The sequence below is a fragment of the Salvelinus fontinalis genome, chromosome 13 (assembly GCF_029448725.1).
Source record: "Salvelinus fontinalis isolate EN_2023a chromosome 13, ASM2944872v1, whole genome shotgun sequence".
Classification (NCBI taxonomy): Eukaryota; Metazoa; Chordata; class Actinopteri; order Salmoniformes; family Salmonidae; genus Salvelinus; species Salvelinus fontinalis.
This window is the reverse complement of record NC_074677.1, coordinates 26066665-26087441: the sequence shown is the minus strand read 5'-3', so window position 1 is coordinate 26087441 and position 20777 is coordinate 26066665. Positions and strand designations below refer to the sequence as shown.

The 20777-nt window shown below is 46.1% G+C and overlaps 1 protein-coding gene across 8 annotated transcripts in view; it reads left to right on the top strand.

Moving 5' to 3' along the window:
- Window positions 1–20777, top strand: part of LOC129868313 (nuclear receptor corepressor 1-like) — a 121391-nt gene that overhangs the window by 90566 nt on the left and 10048 nt on the right. For 5 of the 8 annotated variants that reach the window (XR_008761743.1, XM_055942179.1, XM_055942178.1 and 2 more), the window contains 20 exons: window positions 1300–1436; window positions 1740–1830; window positions 3778–4234; window positions 4533–4779; window positions 5361–5565; window positions 6314–6475; window positions 7353–7519; window positions 8643–8760; window positions 9063–9149; window positions 9984–10042; window positions 10298–10463; window positions 10541–10660; window positions 10755–10838; window positions 11228–11484; window positions 11634–11964; window positions 12248–12472; window positions 13055–13261; window positions 13709–13858; window positions 16608–16793; window positions 16975–17113. Coding sequence is in view for 7 of the 8 variants with exons in the window: in XM_055942179.1 (XP_055798154.1) it covers window positions 1300–1436; window positions 1740–1830; window positions 3778–4234; window positions 4533–4779; window positions 5361–5565; window positions 6314–6475; window positions 7353–7519; window positions 8643–8760; window positions 9063–9149; window positions 9984–10042; window positions 10298–10463; window positions 10541–10660; window positions 10755–10838; window positions 11228–11484; window positions 11634–11964; window positions 12248–12472; window positions 13055–13261; window positions 13709–13858; window positions 16608–16793; window positions 16975–17113 (3595 nt within the window). In the remaining variant the exon portion in view is untranslated. Of the gene's footprint in view, window positions 1–1299; window positions 1437–1739; window positions 1831–3777; window positions 4235–4532; window positions 4780–5360; window positions 5566–6313; window positions 6476–7352; window positions 7520–8642; window positions 8761–9062; window positions 9150–9983; window positions 10043–10297; window positions 10464–10525; window positions 10661–10754; window positions 10839–11227; window positions 11485–11633; window positions 11965–12247; window positions 12473–13054; window positions 13262–13708; window positions 13859–16607; window positions 16794–16974; window positions 17114–20777 lie in introns of all 8 variants that reach the window. The other 3 variants (XM_055942181.1, XM_055942180.1, XM_055942182.1) reach the window with 3 other exon arrangements.

Below are 20777 nucleotides of genomic sequence, written 5' to 3'. Positions count from 1 at the left end.
GTACCAAAAAATGTCTGCTGCATTGAAGGTCTCCAAGAACACAGTGGCCGCCATCATTCTTAAATGGAAGAAGTTTGGAACCACCAAGACCCTTCCTAGAGCTGGCTACCCGGCCAAACTGTGCAGTCGGGGGAGAAGGTCCTTGGTCAGGGAGATGACCAAGAACCCAATGGTCACTCTGACAGAGCTGTAGAGTTCCTCTGTGGAGATGGGAGAACCTTCCAGAAGGACAATCATCTCTGCAGCACTCCACCAATCAGGCCTTTATGGTCGAGTGGCCAGACGGAAGCCACTCTTCAGTGGTAGGCACATGGCCGACCGCTTGGAGTTTGCCAAAAGGCACCTAAAGGACTCAGACCATGAGAAACAAGATTCTCTGGTCTGATTAGACCAAGATTGAACTCTTTGGCCTGAATGCCAAGCGTCACATTTGGAGGAATCCTGGCACCATCCCTACGGTGAAGTATGGTGGTGGCAGCATCAGGCTGTGGGGATGTTTTTCAGTTGCAGGGAGTCTTGTCAGGATCGAGGGAAAGATGAACGGAAGAAGTACAGAGATCCTTGATGAAAATCTGCTCCAGAGCTCTCAGGACCTCAGACTGGAGTGACGGTTCACCTTCCAACAGGACAACGACCCCAAGCACACATCCAAGACAACGCAGGAGTGGCTTTGGGACATGTCTCTGAATGTCCTTGAGTAGCCCAGCCAGAGCCCGGAATTGAACCCGATCTAACATCTCTGGAGAGACCTGAAAATACCTGTGCAGCGACACTCCCCATCTAACCTGAAAGAGCTTAAGAGGATCTGCAGAAAGGAATGGAAGAAACTTCCCAAATAAAGGTGTGCCAAGCTTGTAGCGTCATAACAAGAAGACGTGAAGCTGTAATTGCTGCCAAAGGTGCTTTAACAAAATACTGAGTAAAGAATCTGAATACTTATGTAAATGTGATATTTCATATTTTTTATTTTTAAATTTGGAAATAATTCAAAAATCTGTTTTTGCTTTGTCATTATGGGGTATTGTGTGTAGATTAATGAGGGGGGGAAAACAATTGATACAATTTTAGAATAAGGCTGTAATGTTATAAAATCTTGGAAAAAGTCATGGGGTCTAAATACTTTCCATTAAATACTCCATTAAAGCTAATTGTTGGATTAGATAAGTGCTGTTGGCCTGCCGGGTTTTACCAGGTGAGATGGTGTCAATCTGTAGTAGGCTAATATTCAATGAATATGCTTAATCTGGGCCTGTTTTAGGTTCAGATCCCAACCCAGTCTCCCTCTCTCCCCTCTGCCAGGGCTTGTCGAGCATGGGCGCAACTGGCCAGCCATTGCCAAGATGGTGGGCACCAAGAGCGAGGCTCAGTGCAAGAACTTCTACTTCAACTACAAGAGACGGCACAATCTGGACAACTTGCTCCAGCAGCACAAGCAGGTACGGCAACACTCAACACAATTAATTATCAGGGTTGTGTTCATATGGGCACATCAAAAATGTAAATACAATGGCAATAAAAGAGTATACCTTATCGTCCAGGGAGTCCCTCCCGGTTTCAGTTAATTTTCTCAGTTTAGTGCTTAATGAATACACCCCTGTTCAGGTACAATGTGAAGAGGTTTGGTTTCTTTAACGTCTATTAGAACATGTATGTCTGTCACTATCTTTAATCGATTTTCTGTATTAATCAGAGGAGCAGTGAAGTTGATGTAGTCTGTTCTATAACCTGTGTTTCTTCAGGACACACGGCGGGCACGGGGAGATCGAGACCCGTCTCAGAGCGAGAGCATGGCTTCAGCTGACGACGACCAAAACCCAGAGGATAGTGATGGTCAGTCAGAGAGATGTTGCACACCATCCATCTGTTTATCCTCGCATTCAGACACACTTACACTGTCTGCACAGCACAAATACACAACCATTGTTAAGAAATTGTTTTTGATTATTTATTTACATTTGATCTGAGTGAATAAACAATGTAGTTGTGTGTGTGAATGAGAAATATTTTGAGAAACGCCTCTATGGAAGAGTGAAGCGAAGTGTAAAAGAGTGAGTCCACTTCAGAAAGAGCCTCTTGAACTGTCGGTCTTCTGAGAATTTGATCTGAATTATGGCGAAGGAGCCCCGGTATTTTCTCTATACTGTCTGTAGTTTTAATGAGAGAGAAAAAAGGGATCAAATGGAAAGGGAGAAGGAGGGGGGGGAAGCGAGAGAATAAAGATGTGAACTAATTCTGACTGCTGGGTCTGGGTTATGTAACTGTTCCTTGGCTTTGAAGAAAGCATGCTGCATGGAACACTGAGTGCCGCTCCACTCGTTTGATCCACCGGGCCTCCCCCGGTTTCTTCCTTTCTACCCCTCTCCCACTCTCTCCCCAACTCTCTGCTCTTTTCCCCATCACCCGGTCTCCTTCTCCTCTGTGTCTCTTTTCTCCCCCCTCTCTCTCCCACTCCACTTGCAGTCTTCTATCTCTGTTGGTCTTGCTCTCTCTCTCCACTCTTAAAGTTCTAAAATGCTGCCGTAACAGGGCAGAAAAGGCCTGTATTGAATATTCAAATCCCTTGCCCTGCAATGCTCTGCCACGTATGGGGATAGGTTAATGCGTGAGAGTCCAGATTAAGTCTGGGATCTTTCCATTTCATCCTGTCCCTAAATTTCCTCATGAATTCAATGTCTCCCTGGGTTTGTTACAGACCGATCACTCACCGACTGGTGCTCTTGGCCATCTCTTTCTCTCCCCCTCTTTCTTCTCCCCTTTTCTCTCTCTTTCTTTCTCTTTTGGAGTGGAGCCCATCTCCCTCCAGCTTTTGGTTGTGGTAAAGCAAAGTGGCTGAGGTGAAGCAAATTGGTTTAGGGTTGAGCCTCTCGCCTGACCGGGAGGAGGGAGGTAGTAGAGGTTTCCCCCTACCCTTGCAGCCTGCTAGTCTCTCTCTCTCTATCCCTCCTGCTGCCTCGCTGCCCCTCCGGATGACAAACAACTACAATCAGATATTTGTAAAGTTGTCTGGACTACAGAAGGTCACTGTTATGTGTTGTTTTTGAAGCTCTCATTGACTCCCAAGGAAACTCAAACTGTCCTCACGGTCTTGGTTGGTTGGTGTATCTGACTGCAGTGTCACGTGGTTGAGCATAGGCAGTAATGCTGCTGGGAGGAGTGTTCAGTGTTCTAAAACCCTGCTTCTGTCAGAGGGGACACATTTAGATTATTTGTTTTTGGCGGCAGGGTAGCCTAGTGGTTAGAGCGTTGGACTAGTAACCGAAAGGTTGCAAGTTCAAATCCCCGAGCTGACAAGGTACAAATCTGTCGTTCTGCCCCTGAACAGGCAGTTAACCCACTGTTCCTAGGCCGTCATTGAAAATAAGAATTTGTTCTTAACTGACTTGCCTAGTTAAATAAAGGTAAAATAAAAAAATAAATAAAATTTGGACAGAATCTTTGGCATTTTATTTGATTCAGTTTGACCTCTGTGTTAGATTTATCTTGGCATCGACATATGCTTTTTTATTTTATTTTTTTATTCAATGTTCAGGTTTCTTCTCTCCATGGCAGCAGTGCCAGACACAGGCAACATTGCGTCCATCATTGGTTTGCAGAATATTTACGCATTTTATGTGGTCTTTGTTTTTTATCTATACTGCATATTTTTATCCATAACATTTCTATCTGCTTGGATCAGTATATATCTCCCTCTCCTCAGGGTCACTTCCTATGTATGCCATGCATAGTGATTTAAGTGTGTCTCACCCATGTCTTTTCCTGTTCTGTGTGCCCATAAAGGTGGAGAGAACAGCTCAGACACAGAGAGCGCCCCGTCCCCGTCGGACCCCTCCAAGGCCGGAGGGGATTCTCAGAGGGGAGACGGAGCTGGAGGGTCAGAGAACCAGTGGTCCAACAAGGGCCAGGCTAGCAATGGGAGGGTCCAGGAGCCCTCCTACGGAGAGCTGAGAGTCAAGTTGGAGAAGAGCCCCGAGGGAGAGACCAGAGAGCCTGGCTCTCAGGAGGATGGGGAGAGGGCCCGGGTGGCCTATGAGGGCCATGGGCTCCCCAAGAGCGAGCCCCAGGATGTGGACATGAAGCCTGGGGGGGCCGGGGAGGTGCAGGTGAAGGTGGAGCCTGACTCTGCCAAGGAGAAGGGGGAGCCAGAGAAGCAGAGGGAGGGGCACCACTCAGACAACGACTCCAGCGCCACCTGCAGCGCCGACGAAGATGTTGACGCTGAGCCTGAGAGACAGAGGTGGGTCAGGATGATGATCACAGGGATGGCCACTTGATTTGGACTTAAAAAACAAAGCTATTTGGGTGAAGCTAATGATCACTCAGCTGTTGATACTATCAGTATAGGGGATCAGATGAGGGCAAAATGTACTTAGATTAATTATTAAGGTGGTAAATGGTTGATATTATTAGTGGTAATTGAATTGTTCCATACAGGACTCCTTTATTGTAACTCCTGTGACCATTACCTCAACTCTTTCTGACCAGTGTGTCTCACCGTTCCTCTCCTTGTCTCCCCCTCTCTCCTGTGACCTAAGGATTTTCTCTAGTATGGACAAGCCTTCGTTGCTCAGCCCTCCCGGCTCAGTGCTGATGTCCACGGCCAAGCAGGCCCACCTCAACATGCAGCAGCTCCAGCAGCGCGCCGCTGCCATCCCGCCCATGGTCAGTCACTATAGCAACCCACACTTTTCTATGATCAGATATGCCCATTCGGAGAGGCAGGCACACGGAGGCAGGCAGCAGGGTGAAAGCATGTCTTGTTTAGACCAACCTCCCTGTCAAGTGAGTCCATCATCCCCAGCATTTTTCCAACCAACCTGTCAATCAATTTGTTACCAATCATTAATCTTCTGTCATTCAATCAGTTGAACAATGTGTCAGCATGGATTTAATTGTGCCCATGTTTTGTGTAATCAATCATGCTAATGTACTGACACTGTCAAATTGTTTTCTGATGTCAATTTCTTTCTCTCCAATGGCCTCTTCTATGGTGCTTCTGTCTCCTAATTTTTTATGGAATGAGATCAAACTGCATTTTTTAAGCACTATGGCTGAGATTTGTGTGCAAAACACGAACACTATCAAATCTGACAACTGTTTAGCTAAAGTTTTACATTTCAGTCATCCAATAATGTCCATTATCTTTTCTCTGGGATGGTTTAAAGTCATGCCTTAGTACTATGCGTTTAATTCTGACCCTGAAGTCCAATCAACATCTACTTTTCCTGTACTCTTACAAATGTAGATAGAGGAACTTCAGGGTTAGTGGGCAACGCATCAGCCGCTCGCTTCACTTGTACAGAGCTTGTGTGTCCCCCCCAGTCTTCCTCACATGGGCATCTCTCCTCGCCCCCTTCCTGTAGGTGGTTCCTTTTGGTCCTGGCGGAATTTCCATAGGAGCCCCCCTCAGCGGTTTTGCCATGTTCCAGCACCAGATCACGGCTGTGCACGAGTCAGCCCACGCGGAGGAGAAACAGAGGCAGGACCAGGCTGAACCTGAGCGCAGCAGACAACCCACCAACTGCCCTGGCTTTACCACTCACAGCCCCACCATAGTGGACAGGGAGGGTAAGAGAGAGTACACACAAACACACCTACTCACACACCGATATCCTCCCTCTGAGTCCCTACCTACCTGAGCCTCTCAACCAACAGCAGCCTATTTGTAGCCAATGCATTTTTTCTGTCAGGTTCACTGTCAAAAAAGGAAGTATGAGAGGAGAGAGAGAGAGAGAGAGAGAGAGAGAGCAGGTTCAGACTGCCACTCTAAAATGTCTTTCTGAGCCAGAACAAGATGTTAGCTGACCCCATTTCACCTCTGATGCAAACATGAAGCCTCTGATGGGGAAGGCTTGTTTTTCCTGAAATGCCACTGGGGGAAGAGAGTGATTCTGCGGTCGACTTTTGAAGGCGCATGACTTGAGTGTGTCAGAGCAGGACACAGTCAGTGCCTCCCAGGCAGACAGACAGAGAAGCGGGTCCTATTTTGAACGACAGAAGAGTCATTCAGCCACGAAGGTTTTCGGGTAGTCTCGCAATACCATGTTTGAAGAAGCCTGCAAAATTGAAGTTCGTGTTGGTGCATTAAAGCAGCCTTTGTTTTGTGAACTACGAATCAATGTCAAGATGCTTCTCAATCATTTTTAGTTGATTTGGAATGAATAATCAAAATCAACAGCATGTGTCTTCAGAAAACTGACGAATTTCCTTAAATTGTGTTTCATCTTCTGATTCTTTGTCTATTTGTGTGTGTGTGTGTAATTTGTTGTGGCAGTGTTTTCATTCATGTGTCTCTGTTCTGTATTGTGTTCTCCAGGTAAGCCCTTCCCCTACATGCCTTATGATATGAAGATGGCTCTGGAGCAGGAGGCCCAGTCTGGTCGGCCAGGCTCTCCCTACAGGCTCTCTCCCAGGGACATGAGCAAGGCCTCTCCTCAGCCCAACGACCCCAACGCCTCCCGCTACAGCGTGCCTCCAGGTAACCGCCCTCTGCGCTGTCCTCCCCCATCTGACCTCCTCTCTACCATTCACCTAGCCTGGTCCCATACGGTTTGTGCTGTAGCCAACTCTTGTTCCATTGGCTAAAGCTCGTACAGTTGGCCTTATTCTTTTTGCACTCCACCCCCATACTCTTTCCCCTTTGTCTCTGTGAGTAGATTCAGCTGTAGTGTAGCTGGCCTTGATCATCTATCTGTCCCTATCATGAATTAACATTACACACACACAGCCTGGCTTTATCAGTATTTAATTATGGAGTAGCTTGTTTTCTTATCTCCCGTGTGAGCTGCCAGGGTGCTGACATCTGTGCCTTCTGTAGGAACTCTCCCAGACAAATATAACATTTTTGATTTAGTAAAGTGCAGGGGCATGGAGAACGGGTGTGCAGTGGGGAGGAAAGGAGCGGGTCAATCCCGGTCACTGTGACTCACTAACAGGGTAGAACACTGCAGTCTGGGAAATCTGTGGGGGCAGCATTAGGGCAAATCAATGTTTGATCATCATGCACTCATAGATGGGAGATGGGATGCGGGTGGAGCCTGTTGGTAAGACTAATGAATGATTCACTGGCTGAGAATGAGAAACAATTTGGGCTGAATTTAGTAGCAAATTGAAAGAATGGCACCCAAAGAAAACATTATCCATACTGGACATCAATTTAGATTATTTTTTCCTGAAGTGTTTTTGGTGCAATCGTGCAGATACTTTTCAGTGCCTCGGTTCTCTATTCTTGCCACACGATTTTTTGTGTGTTTTCTCTTTCCTTACTCAGCCTATCCTAGACAAGTCTCATGCTAAGTGACCATATTATCGAGTGTGTCACTTTCTAACTTTTACTGTTTTCTCTCCTCTCCCAGTGCTCCAGCCAGCTCCCAACCAGGTGGTCCAGAGCCTGCCTGATGGAGTCCGTGTGACTTTCTCCAGACACAGCCGACCCGCCAACATTCCATCTCCTCCTCCGCTCATTCCAACCTCCAAACCCACAGACAAGCCTTCCTTTATCCAGGGTGGCTCCATCTCCCAGGTAAGACCCCTATCCATCAGGTGAGGCCTCAGATCCAGCCAGCCCCCTGGTAAAGACCGACACAGGTGTAGCTGGACAGGGCCGTTTCTAGCATTTTGAGTGCCCTAGCGGTTGTGGGGCCCTAAGCGGCGCTTACGTCCCTTGTGCAGCGTTTCCCAAACTAGGGGTTGCGATGTAATGTGGGGTCGCCTGATTTGAAAATGGGGTTATGCGAGAAACTCTGAAATACGTTTTAAATGTGCTTGGTTCTTAGAACTAGCGTTACGTCAGTAACCTCCGGCAGCCACTAGATGCGGTTGTAATAAACAGTGGTTTCTGTTTTCTTCCTACAGATGTGGCTCTATCATTTGAACGGTTTATGCTACAAAAGGTTATGACTCCATCACTGAACGATAAGACTCTCAGCAACACATATGGGTCTTCTGTTCCCCTCTACAATGAACACAAGCCTCATTAGAATAGAGTGGACATGAGCAGGCACTAAATCAGACTGTGAAAAATAATATCAACGATGATGATCTTTTCTACACAGAAGATCATACAAAATGATTGCCTGATGATCTTCTGAACTTCCCAATGCCTTTCCACATGCGTTTCAATCACTTGAAACCATACTAATTTCAGATCAAAATACTGCCAAATCTACTGACAGACTGATTTGTAATAGGATGTCATAGCCCCAATTAAAAAAAAAAAAAAATGTTTTAAGTAGGCATTTGCTATTGATGACCTCACTTTTTTACGGTAGCTGGAGCTTTTGGTATGTTCTATTTGGTGGAAGAAGTGATCATATAGTTTTTCGGCACCATTCTCTCTTTCTCATTCAGTCATAATATAGCAGTATTTGTTGTGTGATAATGATTTACTAAGAAACCGATAAGGGTATTTGCCTTTGTAGCACACGGTAGTCTGTATTTAGTAACGGTTACTAGCCAATATGCCAAAGGGGAAACTTTGGTACATGTCACTTGGATCCACCTTTATTTGTGTTCACTGCACCTTCCTTGTATTTCTCTGCTGTATATTTCCAGACAAGTTTCAAGGTTTTTCAGAGATCTTGGTTAACCAACTGGAATTTTGCAATCCTGACCTGATTCTGACCTGTCTGTTCCGGCCATTTCAGGGGACTCCTGGTACGTACCTGCCGTCTCATGCTGTCTACGGTGGCCCAGAGGGGGCAAAGAGTTCTGTGGGCTCCATATCCCTGGGCCTGCCCAGGCAGCAGGACCCCACCAAGCCTGGTATGACAAGCCATTCTGGACAACACACACACCCTACACACATTCCCAATGACTAAACTATAATTCTACTTACAATAAATACCCAATACATGTCTTCTTACTAAGTGGTATGCTAGTGTGGATATTGGAACATAGCCCTGCTGTCTATCATCATCTCCTGTCCACTGCTATTAGATTTGCATGAGAGAGGCATATTGTTAAAGTTTAATCACATTCAGACCTGATGTGACAGTCCCAAATATCCCACTTCCCTTCCCTAATTGTCCCCTGTTCATTCTCTCCACCTCCCTCCCTCTCCCTAGTGTCCTACATTAAGCAGGAGGAGTGTTCTCCGCGTGGCCAGTCTGAGGGACTCCTCTCCCGGACGCAGTATGAGGGGGTAGTCAGAGGTGCGTGTTTGTCTGTCCATCTCAAAACCTTTCAATCTGTTTGTCAACGTGTTTATCCTTCGGTGTGGTTCCCCTTTCACCGTGGTGAAGTGTGTGAGTGTCACTCACCAAACGATGCAGATTCCAACAGTGAATACTCAGAAACCACACCTGTGTTCAAACACTATATTAAATCTTTCAAATACTCAGTGTTTGCCTGCTTGTAGTGGCAGATGAGTGGGATTTGCATTTCTGGGGCTAAATATTTCAAATACTATTTGAACCCAGGTCTGTGAGAAATTTAAGAGAAAAAGAGCATTATCGCAGGCTGAGGGAGAATGAAATGGAGGAGTCTGGCACCGACCTCCACCCTACCTCTCTCCAGCCCTCTGTTTGCACAGACCTGACAGAATGTGGCATGCTGGTGAGGGAGGGAGGGAGGGAGGGAGGGAGGGAGGGAGAGAGGGAGAGAGGGGGAGTGGGCCTTCACAAGCCCAAGTTCAACTAGCACCTCTCACCAGCAGTCTTCCTCACACCTTCTTCTACAACGGACCTCTGAGGTGACATGGGGGTGTGGTTTGAACTTCAGGCCATTGCTCTACTCTTCACCCTGAAGTGTGCATTTGTTCACTCCCCTTCAAAGATTTAGAAGCATTACATTAGTGTAGCCAGAGTGTACCATATTTCTTACACCAATGATATTTTACATCCTTGGAGTCAACAAGTGCACAGTTCAGGGAAAATGAGGGGAAAATTGGCATTGAGCTTGAGTGATTCTGAGCAGGAATAAAATGCCAACTGTACAGCCCTCATGTATCCATGCATACCAACCTCTCTCTGTTGTCTTCCTTCTAGGAGGCCCAATGGATGGGGGTATCAGCAGGGGAAACCCAGCCAGAGGATCAATCACACAGGTATTAGAATGACATTAACATTGCTAAACCAGTATGTGTGTCCAAGCACCACCCTGTCTATGGATGTCTTATAGAACAAATTAGTTTATGATTATGTAAATCTGTGTATATTCTATGAAGTAGTCTAATATTCTTGGAGCAAATTTCTTTGAAATGAAAAATGTAACATTTATTAAATAGTTTCTGGTTGCTGATCTTCTCCCTCTCTCTGGACCTATTTCTCTCTCTCCCTTTCTCTCTCTTCCGTGTGACCAGGGCACGCCAGCCCTATCCGGGTCCAGCATTGCGGCTGACCTGCTGAAGGGCACCATCACCAAGCTGCCCACGGAGGACCTGAGTAGTCCAGAGAAGGCTCGGGAACAGCTGGCCAAGGGACACGTCATCTACGAAGGCAAGAGTGGACACATCCTCTCCTACGACGGTAAGGCTAAGTTTTGTTAGTGGTCACTCTGACCTTGATCCTTTTGTATATCTGTAAATCAGCTCCTGCCTCCGTAGCCATTAAGAACCCAAGAGAGGCCACGCGTAGCCCCAGGACAGGCCATGAGCTCAAACGCTCCTATGATATGATGGAGGTCGCCAGAGGCCACCCCGGGAGAGAAGGAGCCCCCTTCGAAGGTAAGGCGTGTGTGTGTGTTTTTTTTTACCCTCGTCTCTGTGCATATATTCAGGCCACTGTGTGAGAGTGACTGACTGTGTGTGTGTTTGTCAGGGTTGATCAGCCGAGCCCTGCCCAGAGACAGTCCCCACGGGGAGTCTAAGGAGAGGCCCATGATGACTGGATCCATCATGCAAGGTAATTAAGCGTTCAGGTGTCATCACAGCTCCAAAACTCAGATGTACTGGGGCATGAGCGAGAACCTGGCAGATCAGATAATTATAATGATACAACTGTATGTAAATCAGTCATTTGAAAACAGCTAAATCAATTAAATTAATCAGATATGATTTTTACTATGTAAATGTAACCCACATTAAAGCTGAAATCTGCAATGACACCACTGTTCACCCCCCCAACGCATTTGCTATTGTTTTGTTGATGAAACAGAGGAACAATGCTGTGCAATGATGTCCAAGGGAAAGAAAATGTGTTTGTTGTTTGAAGTAACTTCTTTGTTGTTGTAATATCTTGTCGTTTTCACCATGTACAGATTCCAGCTTTGTGTTTTTCTCTTCCCACTCCAGGTACACCCAGAACCTCTGCAGAGGCCTATGAGGAGAGCATGAAGTATGGCAAGCAGATAAAGAGGGAGAGTCCACCCATCCGCTCCTTTGAGGGGGGGATAGGTAAGGGTAAGCCCTACGAGGGGGTGAACACCATTAAGGAGATGGGCCGCTCCATCCACGAGATCCCCCGCCAGGAGCAGCCTGGACAGGACCCCCGCAAGACCCCCGACATGGCTGCCAACATCCGAGCCTCCATGGAGGGCTCCATATCCCAGGTGCGTGTTTGAGAGAGTGAGCACATTTGTGTGTGTAGGCGTGTGTGACAGTGTATTTTATAAGCCTGATTTGACTGAGTGCATCGTGTCGGTCTGTCCATTGTCACCAGCAGACTCTAATCCCTCCCCTCCTCTCCTCTCTCTACCAGGGCCATCCTCTGAGCCAGTCGGCCATCAAGCACAACGTCAAGTCCCTGATCACCAGTCCCAGTAGGCTGCCCCATGGTCACACCATGCCCCCGTTGGAGGCCATGGAGCGGGCCAAGTATGAGGAGAGCAAGGCGGCAGCGGAGCAGCGAGCGCGCCACACCTCTGTGGTCAACTCGGCAACCTCCGTCCTGCGTTCCACCCACCAGGAGCAAGGAAAGTCCCAGCTCAGCCCGGGCATGTACCAAGATGCCGACGCCCGCAGGACACCGGTCAACTACAGCACTAGCTCTATGTCCAGAGGCTCGCCAATGCTGGGCCGAGGACAGGAGGGTACGTCTCGTCTGACAATCCCTCTCTTATTCTTCACTTTCAATGCAGATGTATCCTGTCAGCTGTATCTGACTGCACCATGTAGTTTCACTGTACAGCAATCAGTTCACAAGCGATGATGTGTTGCTATGGGTCTTTACATCATTACAATTTTCCGACATTGAAAGTGTTGAACACATTTTTATATTAGCTAGTTATGTTTACAGTACTATATATAAACCAACTTTGTGATTTTGTATTGATGAAACCAATTTGTAATTGTGATCATTTCTCCCCTATCCAGGCTCTGGGAAGCCTGCGTCCCATGACCGGAAGAGTACCATGACCCCCACTCAGAGGGACAGTGTTCCAGCCAAGTCTCCTGTGTCAGGGGGTGACCCCAACCACCCTATGGCCTCCCACAGCCCCTTCGACCCCCACCACCGCCCCATGGCCCCCGGAGAGCCCAGGTTCCACCTGCCTCCACACCTAGACCCTGCCCTCTTCCACAGGGCCGTCCTGGACCCAGGTAGGACACGCTACACAGCCACTCCAATGAACCTGAGCCAACCTCCATTAAACGACACAGTAATAGGCCTGAATCCTGGAATGATAGAATGATTCTGGGTAAACTGATGAAGGGTATCTTTGGCGTCTCTCATTCATAGGTACTGAATGTCCAGTCTCAGGTTGAGTCAGTTGACGTTAGGGATCCACGATATATCGGAATCAGACGATATTAGCTAAAAATGCCAACATCGGTATCGGCCCGATGTCAAAGCTACCGTGCATACCTATATAACGTTGGTACATGATATAATGACGCTACGTAAAATTTTGCGCTACACATGCAACACAGCATTCCTAACCTAGCCCTAGCCTGCAAATGAATACAAATAGAGTTATGCTGTACTTTTATTTTGAAGGCTAATCCTTATTGTGGCTTGTTTCACATAGATGGGTCCGACCACAATTAATCATATAAGAACTGTCTTATAAAATAGGATTATTTTAGATGTTATATCGGTGCATCACTAGTAAGGAGCGCTCCTGTTGTTCATATTATTGGTCTCTGTTTGCTCCTCATCTATCCTCCTCTTTCCCACTGCAGCTGCGTACATGTTCCCGAGGCAGCCGTCCCCAACGGGCTACCACAACACCTACCAGCTGTACACCATGGAGAACACGAGGCAGACCATCCTCAATGATTATATCACCTCCCAGCAGATGCAGGTTATCCCACGGCCCGATGTCGCCAGGGGCCTGTCGCCACGGGAACAGCAACCGATAGCTCTGTCTTACCCTCCCGGAGCGCGAGGTACTGGACTCTGGCGGCTGGCTGTCTGTGTGTCCCTCTCTCACGGGAGGGAGGTGGGGGGATAGTACGCAGACTGTGTGCTTGTGAATTAGTGGCTACCTTTTTCCAGACGCTCAGAAGCAAATGACCCTCACAAATTGCATCATATTGATTTAGAATTTTAGTTTACTATAGCTGATTTGTTTATGTATATTTTGGTGCTGCAGCTGACTACAGCTAATACTTAATTTTATAAATTGGGTATTGACAAACTTCCAATTTTCATTTGCCCAGTGGTTGCCTCTCACAAGGTGACCACCACTCCACACACCTTGAGCATTGTTCAGAGTAAGGTGACTGGTAAAACCAAGGCTACTGTACAAAGTGTTCATTCATAACTCTTCAAATTGATCCTATGGATTTGGTTCATGTTGCTCACTGTTGGCCCTTTGCTTCTGTCTGTAAAAGGGATTATTGATCTAGCCCAGATGCCTCCAACTATCCTGTTGCCTCACCCTGGGGGAACAGGTACTCCCACTTTGGACCGCATCACCTACATCCCCGGAGCTCAACCCCCTTTCCCTCCTAGGCCTTTCAACCAAGCCTCCATATCTCCAGGTGAGGACCCCATCCTGCCCCAACCTGACACCCTTCTTGTTCCTTCGTACCCTCCTCCTAACCTCACAGCCCCTTAAGCACTCTGCCCTGCTACACTCCCGAGTTCTGAGAATCTGAACATACGTCTACGCACCTCTATGGACCAGATCTAAATAAACACATAGTTCAGTAACTTCTCTTCTCAAAATCAGACATTCGCTTTGTTAGAAGTTCAATTTGAGATGCTACCATGCGACCGCTGTTGAAAGATTGGTCAACATCACGGTGATAGTCTAAACTTAAGCTTTGGTTGTCTTCCTCTGTCTTCCATGTCTTCTCCCTGGACCTCCTCAATGTCCACCTCTTGAACATCAGACTCTGAGGCCTTATCTCCACTGTCACTTTCCAACCTTGTTGAGGATGGCTCGCTGTCAGGCTCAAAAAGCCTCAAATTTGCCCGGATGGCCACCAATTTTTCAACCCTTGTATTGGTCAGCCTGTTGCGGGATTTGGTGTGTGTGTTCCAAAACAAGGACCAGTTGCGCTCTGGGGTGGCTGATGTTGGTGGGATTTGGAAGATGATGGAGGCAACAGGGGAAAGAGCTTCAGATCCACGAAGTCCTTTCCACCAGGTGGCTGATGAGATATGTTGGCACGACTGCCATATTGCATCTCCATCCCACAGCCCTTGCTTGGAAGTGCACTTCGCCAGACTGCCAAGAACCTTGCCCTTATCCAGGCCAAGGTGGCAAGACACGATAGTGATGACACCATAGGCCTTGTTGATCTCTGCACCAGACAGGATGTTCTTGCCAGCATACTTGGGGTCCAACATGTACGCTGTGGCGTGTATGGGCTTCAGGCAGAAGTCTTCATGCTTTTTGATGTATTTCAGAACTGCAGTTTCCTCTGCTTGGCACAACAGTGAAGTGGGCAGGGCAGTACGGATTTCTTCTCTTACATCTGCAAGCAGAGTCTGAACGTCAGACAGAATGGCATTGTCTACCTCAATCTGTGCAATGGCTACTGCTATAGGTTTCAGGCTGCTTACCACTCTCTCCCAAAATACATCATCCAGGAGGATCCTCTTGTCCATATCGTCAGACTGTGATATGGCCATTTCTTGGAGAGACTCCTTCCCCTTCAGGAGACTGTCAAACATGATGACACCACCGACCCAACGGGTGTTGCTGGGCAGCTTCAATGTGGTGCTGTTATTCTTCTCACTTTGCTTGGTGAGGTAGATTGCTGCTGTAACTTGATGACCCTTCACATACTTAACCATTTCCTTGGCTCTCTTGTAGAGTGTATCCATTGCTTTCAGTTCCATGACGTCCTTGAGGAGCAGATTCAATGCATGATCCGCACAGCCAATGGGTGTGATGTGAGAGTAGGACTCCTCCACTTTAGACCAAGCAGCCTTCATGTTCACAGCGTTGTCTGTGACCAGTGCAAATACCTTCTGTGGTCCAAGGTCATTGATTACTGCCTTCAGCTCATCTGCAAAGTAGAGACCGGTGTGTCTGTTGTCCCTTGTGTCTGTGCTCTTGTAGAATACTGGTTGAGAGATGTAGTTAATTATTCCTTGCCCACGAACATTCGACCACCCATCAGAGATGATTGTAATGCAGTCTGCTTTCTCTATGATTTGCTTGACCTTGAACTCTGTTGAACTCTGCATCCAGAAAATGGGTAGATGAAGCATGGCTGGTTGGAGGGGTGTATGCTGGGCGAAGGACATTCAGAAATCTCTTCCAATACACATTGCCTGTGAGCATCAGCCTTTCTCTGACTACGTTCCTCCACTGGGTCAAAATAAACTCCTGATTCCAGGAGGACCATGAGCTGTTGTTATCAATAAGGTGTCTGATTCATAATTTTCACCTCGAATAGAAGTAGAGGAACTTTTGTCAGAGGTTGCTTGTTGTGAGCGCTGAGGGAACTTTATGCCCTTGGTCAGATTCTGCATCTTTGTTGCCTTTTTCACATATGATTTGGCACAATATTTGCAAATTTACACAGCTTTTCCTTCTACATTAGCTGCAGTGAAATGTCTCTACACATCAGATAGTGCCCGTGGCATTTTCCTGTAAAGATTAGAATTTATTTTGTAAATTGTATTTTTTTAAATAAATACAATTCCATGTACAGATAAATAGTTAAGCAGTTTGATTAAACAACTCCTTTGTAAGATAAATGTTTTAAAAATGAAACATGGAAACAGGTGAATTAACACTCCTCAATTAGCAGGCTCAAGCAATATAAAACCCACATAGTAGCAACAACAAACTAGCAGAAATTGTTATAAATGATTTAAACATGTTTTGCTGTAGGCTACTATTTACTAGTTAACAAAAAATCATGTTTGTCATATAAAATATATTCACCCCACCCAGTATCGTAATCAAAACTTACCAGAAAGCATGTAGTCCTTGGCTCAGACAGTGTAGTAGTGTGGGCTCAATAGCATCTCATTAGTGTGCAAGATTTTGAGCATCGGCTGTACATGTGATGGAAGAGTGCGCTGTGCATGCAGAGGGTGCAATTCCATTGAATTTAGGATAGTTTAACCGAAATATGCCACAAGACCTAGAATTGCCTTGTGTCCCACAAAAAAAGGTTCACTGTTATAAGCTAACTTTTTTTGATGAATTTAAACAAAATTCCCGGGCTTACTTCCCATGGAAATTTCCCGGAAGTTTCCGACCCTTTGCAGCCCTAATGGTGTGTAACCCTGCTGTGTGTGTTGTCTGTTTCTTTGTGTCTACAGGCCACCAAGCCCACCTCGTAGCTACTGCAGCGGCCAACCAGGAGCGAGAACGAGAGAGGGAGCGTGAGCGGGAGCATCGAGAAAAAGAGAGAGAAAGGGAGCACAGGGAGCGGGAACAGGAGCAAAGACAACGAGAGCGTGAGCGAGCAGTGGCTGCAGCGGTTGCCAATGACTACATGCGTGGAGGTGAGACTTGTCATTATATTGTATAGTGCTGTACTGTCATCAATAATACAGAAATGCATGTGAATGTGAGCTATATAATAGTAGTTTATTTCGATTGGACAGTGTTGGAAAAGCCATTATATGCTTCCAACTTTGAATTGCTCTTCTCTGTTATTGAAGTCCGCTCTTATTTGTCCCCCAGGTCAAGGGCAGCCAGACAGACCAGGTAGCCGTGGATACCTGCGTAGCCCCTCCCCCTCTATGAGGTCACAGGAAGCGCAGCAGCAGCGGCCCAGCATCTTCCAGGGAGCCAACAGCAAGGGCGTAATCACCCCTCTCATGTGAGTCTCTAAGCTTGCTCCGCTCTGGCCTGGTAAGCCCTGACCTCACCTCATGTACACTGAGTCTTAGTGTGTGTGTGTACTGTTAATCCATTCTTATGGGCATACTTTCAGTTGCAAACCGCAACACGTCAGGAGCATGCCTGCCTGCACTAAATGTTTTAATGTTATGCCGTTTGCAATGAAAACCCTGTACATGCTCACAAAACATAACAGCCCTTCTACTCTTTACCCTGTCCCTTGTTCTATATATTTACAGTACCAGTCAAAAGTTTGGACACACCTACTCATTCAATTTATTTTTTACTATTTTCTACATTGTAGAATAATAGTTTAGACATCAAAACTATGAAATAACACACATGGAATCATGTAGTAACCAAAAAAGTCACCTTTGACTTGACAGTTTTGCACACTCTTGGCATTCTCTCAACCAACCAACTACAATGTAGAAAATAGTAAAGATAAAGAAAAACCCTTGCATGAGTAGGTGTTCTAAAACTTTTGACTGTGTGCTGGACAAAAAATGTAAAAGCATTATTTAAAGTGTTGAGCCCATGTTTCATGAGCTGAAATAAACATTTGTGAGCGTTTCTCCTTTGCCAAGATAATCCATCCACCTCCGGCATATCAAGAAGCTGATTAAACAACATGATCATTACACAGGTGCACCTTGTGCTGGGGACAATACAAGGCTACTCTAAAATGTGTGGTTTTTTCATACAACACAATGCCACAAATGTCTCAAGTTTTGAGGGAGCGTGCAATTGGCATGCTGACTGCAAGAATGCTCACCAGAGATGTTGCCAGAGAATTTAATGTTCATTTGGCAGTACCTCCAACCGGCCTCACACCGCAGACAATGTGTATAGCTTCGTGTGGGAGCGGTTTACCCCATGGTGGGGTTAAAGTATGGGCAGGCATAAGCTACAGACGACGAACACAGTTGTATTTTATTGATGACAATTTGAATGCACAGAGATACCGTGATGAGATCCTGAGGCCCATTGTCCAGCCATTCATCCGCCGCCATCAGCTCATGTTTCAGCATGATAATGCACGACCCCACACCGCAAGGGTTAGGGGTTAGAGCGTTGGACTAGTAACCGAAAGGTTGCAAGATCGAATCCCTGAGCTGACAAGGTAAAAATCTGTCGTTCTGCTCCTAAACAAGGCAGTTAACCCACTGTTCCTAGGCCGCCATTGAAAATAAGAATTTGTTCTTAACTGACTTGCCTAGTTAAATAAAAGTTAAATAAAAAATGTTTAAAGTATCTTTACACAATTCCTGAAAGCTGAAAATGTCCCAGTTCTTCCATGGCCTGCATACTCACCCATTGAGCATGTTTGGGATGGTCTGTATCGATGTATGACAGCGTGTTCCAGTTCCCGCCAATATCCAGCAACTTCGCACAGCCATTGAAGGGGAGTGGGACAACATTCAACAGGCTACAATCAACTGCCTGATCAACCCTATACGAAGGAGATGTGTCATGAGGCAAATGCTTGCACACTGTTCTGGCGCTCAACGTCCTTTCCAACCGCTCCGCTAAAAAAAAACATCCTGCGCTCACAGGGGGAAAAACGGTCGCTCCATTCATTAGGCTGGCTGGCCCGACATCGGTACACTTATGACAACATCCAGCTCAATTGCAGGGCGCGAAATTCAAAATCTATTTTTTTTTAAATATTTAACTTTCACACATTAACAAGTCCAATACAGCATTTGAAAGATAAACATCTTGTGAATCCAGCTAACGTGTCCGATTTTTAAAATGTTTTACAGCAAAAACACCATGTATATTTATGTTAGTTCACCACCAAATACAAAAGAGGACAGACATTTTTCACAGCACAGGTAGCATGCACAAAGCCAACCTAACTAACCAAGATCCAACCAAACAAACCTAGAAACAACTTCCTCAGATGACAGTCCTGTAACATGTTACACAATAAATCTATGTTTTGTTCGAAAAATTTGCATATTTTAGCTATAAATCAGTTTTACATTGATGCTACCATCATAGCTACAGTCAGAAATAGCACGGGAGTAGCCAGAGTAAATAGACACCAACGTCAACTACCTAATTACTCATCATAAAACATTTCAGAAAAATATATGGTGTATAGCAAAATGAAAGACAAAGATCTTGTGAATAGAGCCAATATTTCCGATTTAAGTGTTTTACAGCATCGTTATATTAGCTTACTGCAATGGCTAACACACAACAGCATTGATTCCAAGTAATCGGTAGCGATAGCACATTTCGACAGATATATGAAATAGCATCCCAAATTGGGTCCTTATCTTTGTTGATCTTCCATCAGAATGTTGTAAAGGGGTCCATTGTCCAGAACCGTCTTTGTTTGGATCCAGAACGAACTATTTCCCTCTTGAATTAGCAAGCACACTGGCCGTGCGGCGCTAACCTCTCCTTCTTGAACAAATTCTTCCAACGCATCACGTCTAAAGTCCCGAATAAATTTCAATAATATAATTAAACTATATTGAAAAAACATACTTTAGGATGATATTGTGACATGTATCAAATAAAATCGAAGCCGTAGATCATATTCACCTATAACAACGGTTTTCCAGGAGGCAATTCCAGGTCCAACTTCGCGCCTTCGAGAAAAAAAATAATGGCGGACCTCTCACTCCAAGAGGCTGTATTCAATCCCAGAACGAGATAATCAAGTCATTTCTGCTCTCACTTCCGCATGACACCCAAGGGAAGGTGTATGACGTGTTTCTATAGTCCCAAGTGACATGCCCTTTTATAGACAAGCTCTTGAAAAAAGACCTCGCTTTTGGAAATCTCACTTCCGGCTAGGAAATGGGCTGCAGAAAGAGTTCTGGTTCACTTAGAGAAATAATTCAAACGGTTTAAGAAACTAGAGAGTGTTTTCTATCCAATAGTAATGATAATATGCATATTGTACGAGCAAGAATTGAGTAAGAGGCCGTTTGAAATGGCCACCTCTTTCCAGGTTACTCAATGCTGCCCCTTGCAGCCATAAGATTGCAGCCTTCCGTCTTCAAGAGAGCGAGAGTTGCACCCCTTCTGAAAAAACCTACACTCGATCCCTCCGATGTCAACAACTACAGACCAGTATCCCTTCTTTCTTTTCTCTCCAAAACTCTTGAACGTGCCGTCCTTGGCCAGCTCTCCTGCTATCTCTCTCAGAATGACCTTCTTGATCCAAATCAGTCAGGTTTCAAGACTAGTCATTCAACTGAGACTGCTCTTCTCTGTGTCACGGAGGCGCTCCGCACTGCTAAAGCTAACTCTCTCTCCTCTGCTCTCATCCTTCTAGACCTATCGGCTGCCTTACTGTGAACCATCAGATCCTCCTCTCCACCCTCTCCGAGCTGGGCATCTCCGGCGCGGCCCACGCTTGGATTGCGTCCTACCTGACAGGTCGCTCCTACCAGGTGGCGTGGCGAGAATCTGTCTCCGCACCACGTGCTCTCACCACTGGTGTCCCCCAGGGCTCTGTTCTAGGCCCTCTCCTATTCTCGCTATACACCAAGTCACTTGGCTCTGTCATATCCTCACATGGTCTCTCGTATCATTGCTATGCAGACGACACACAATTAATCTTCTCCTTTCCCCCCTCTGATAACCAGGTGGTGAATCGCATCTCTGCATGTCTGGCAGAC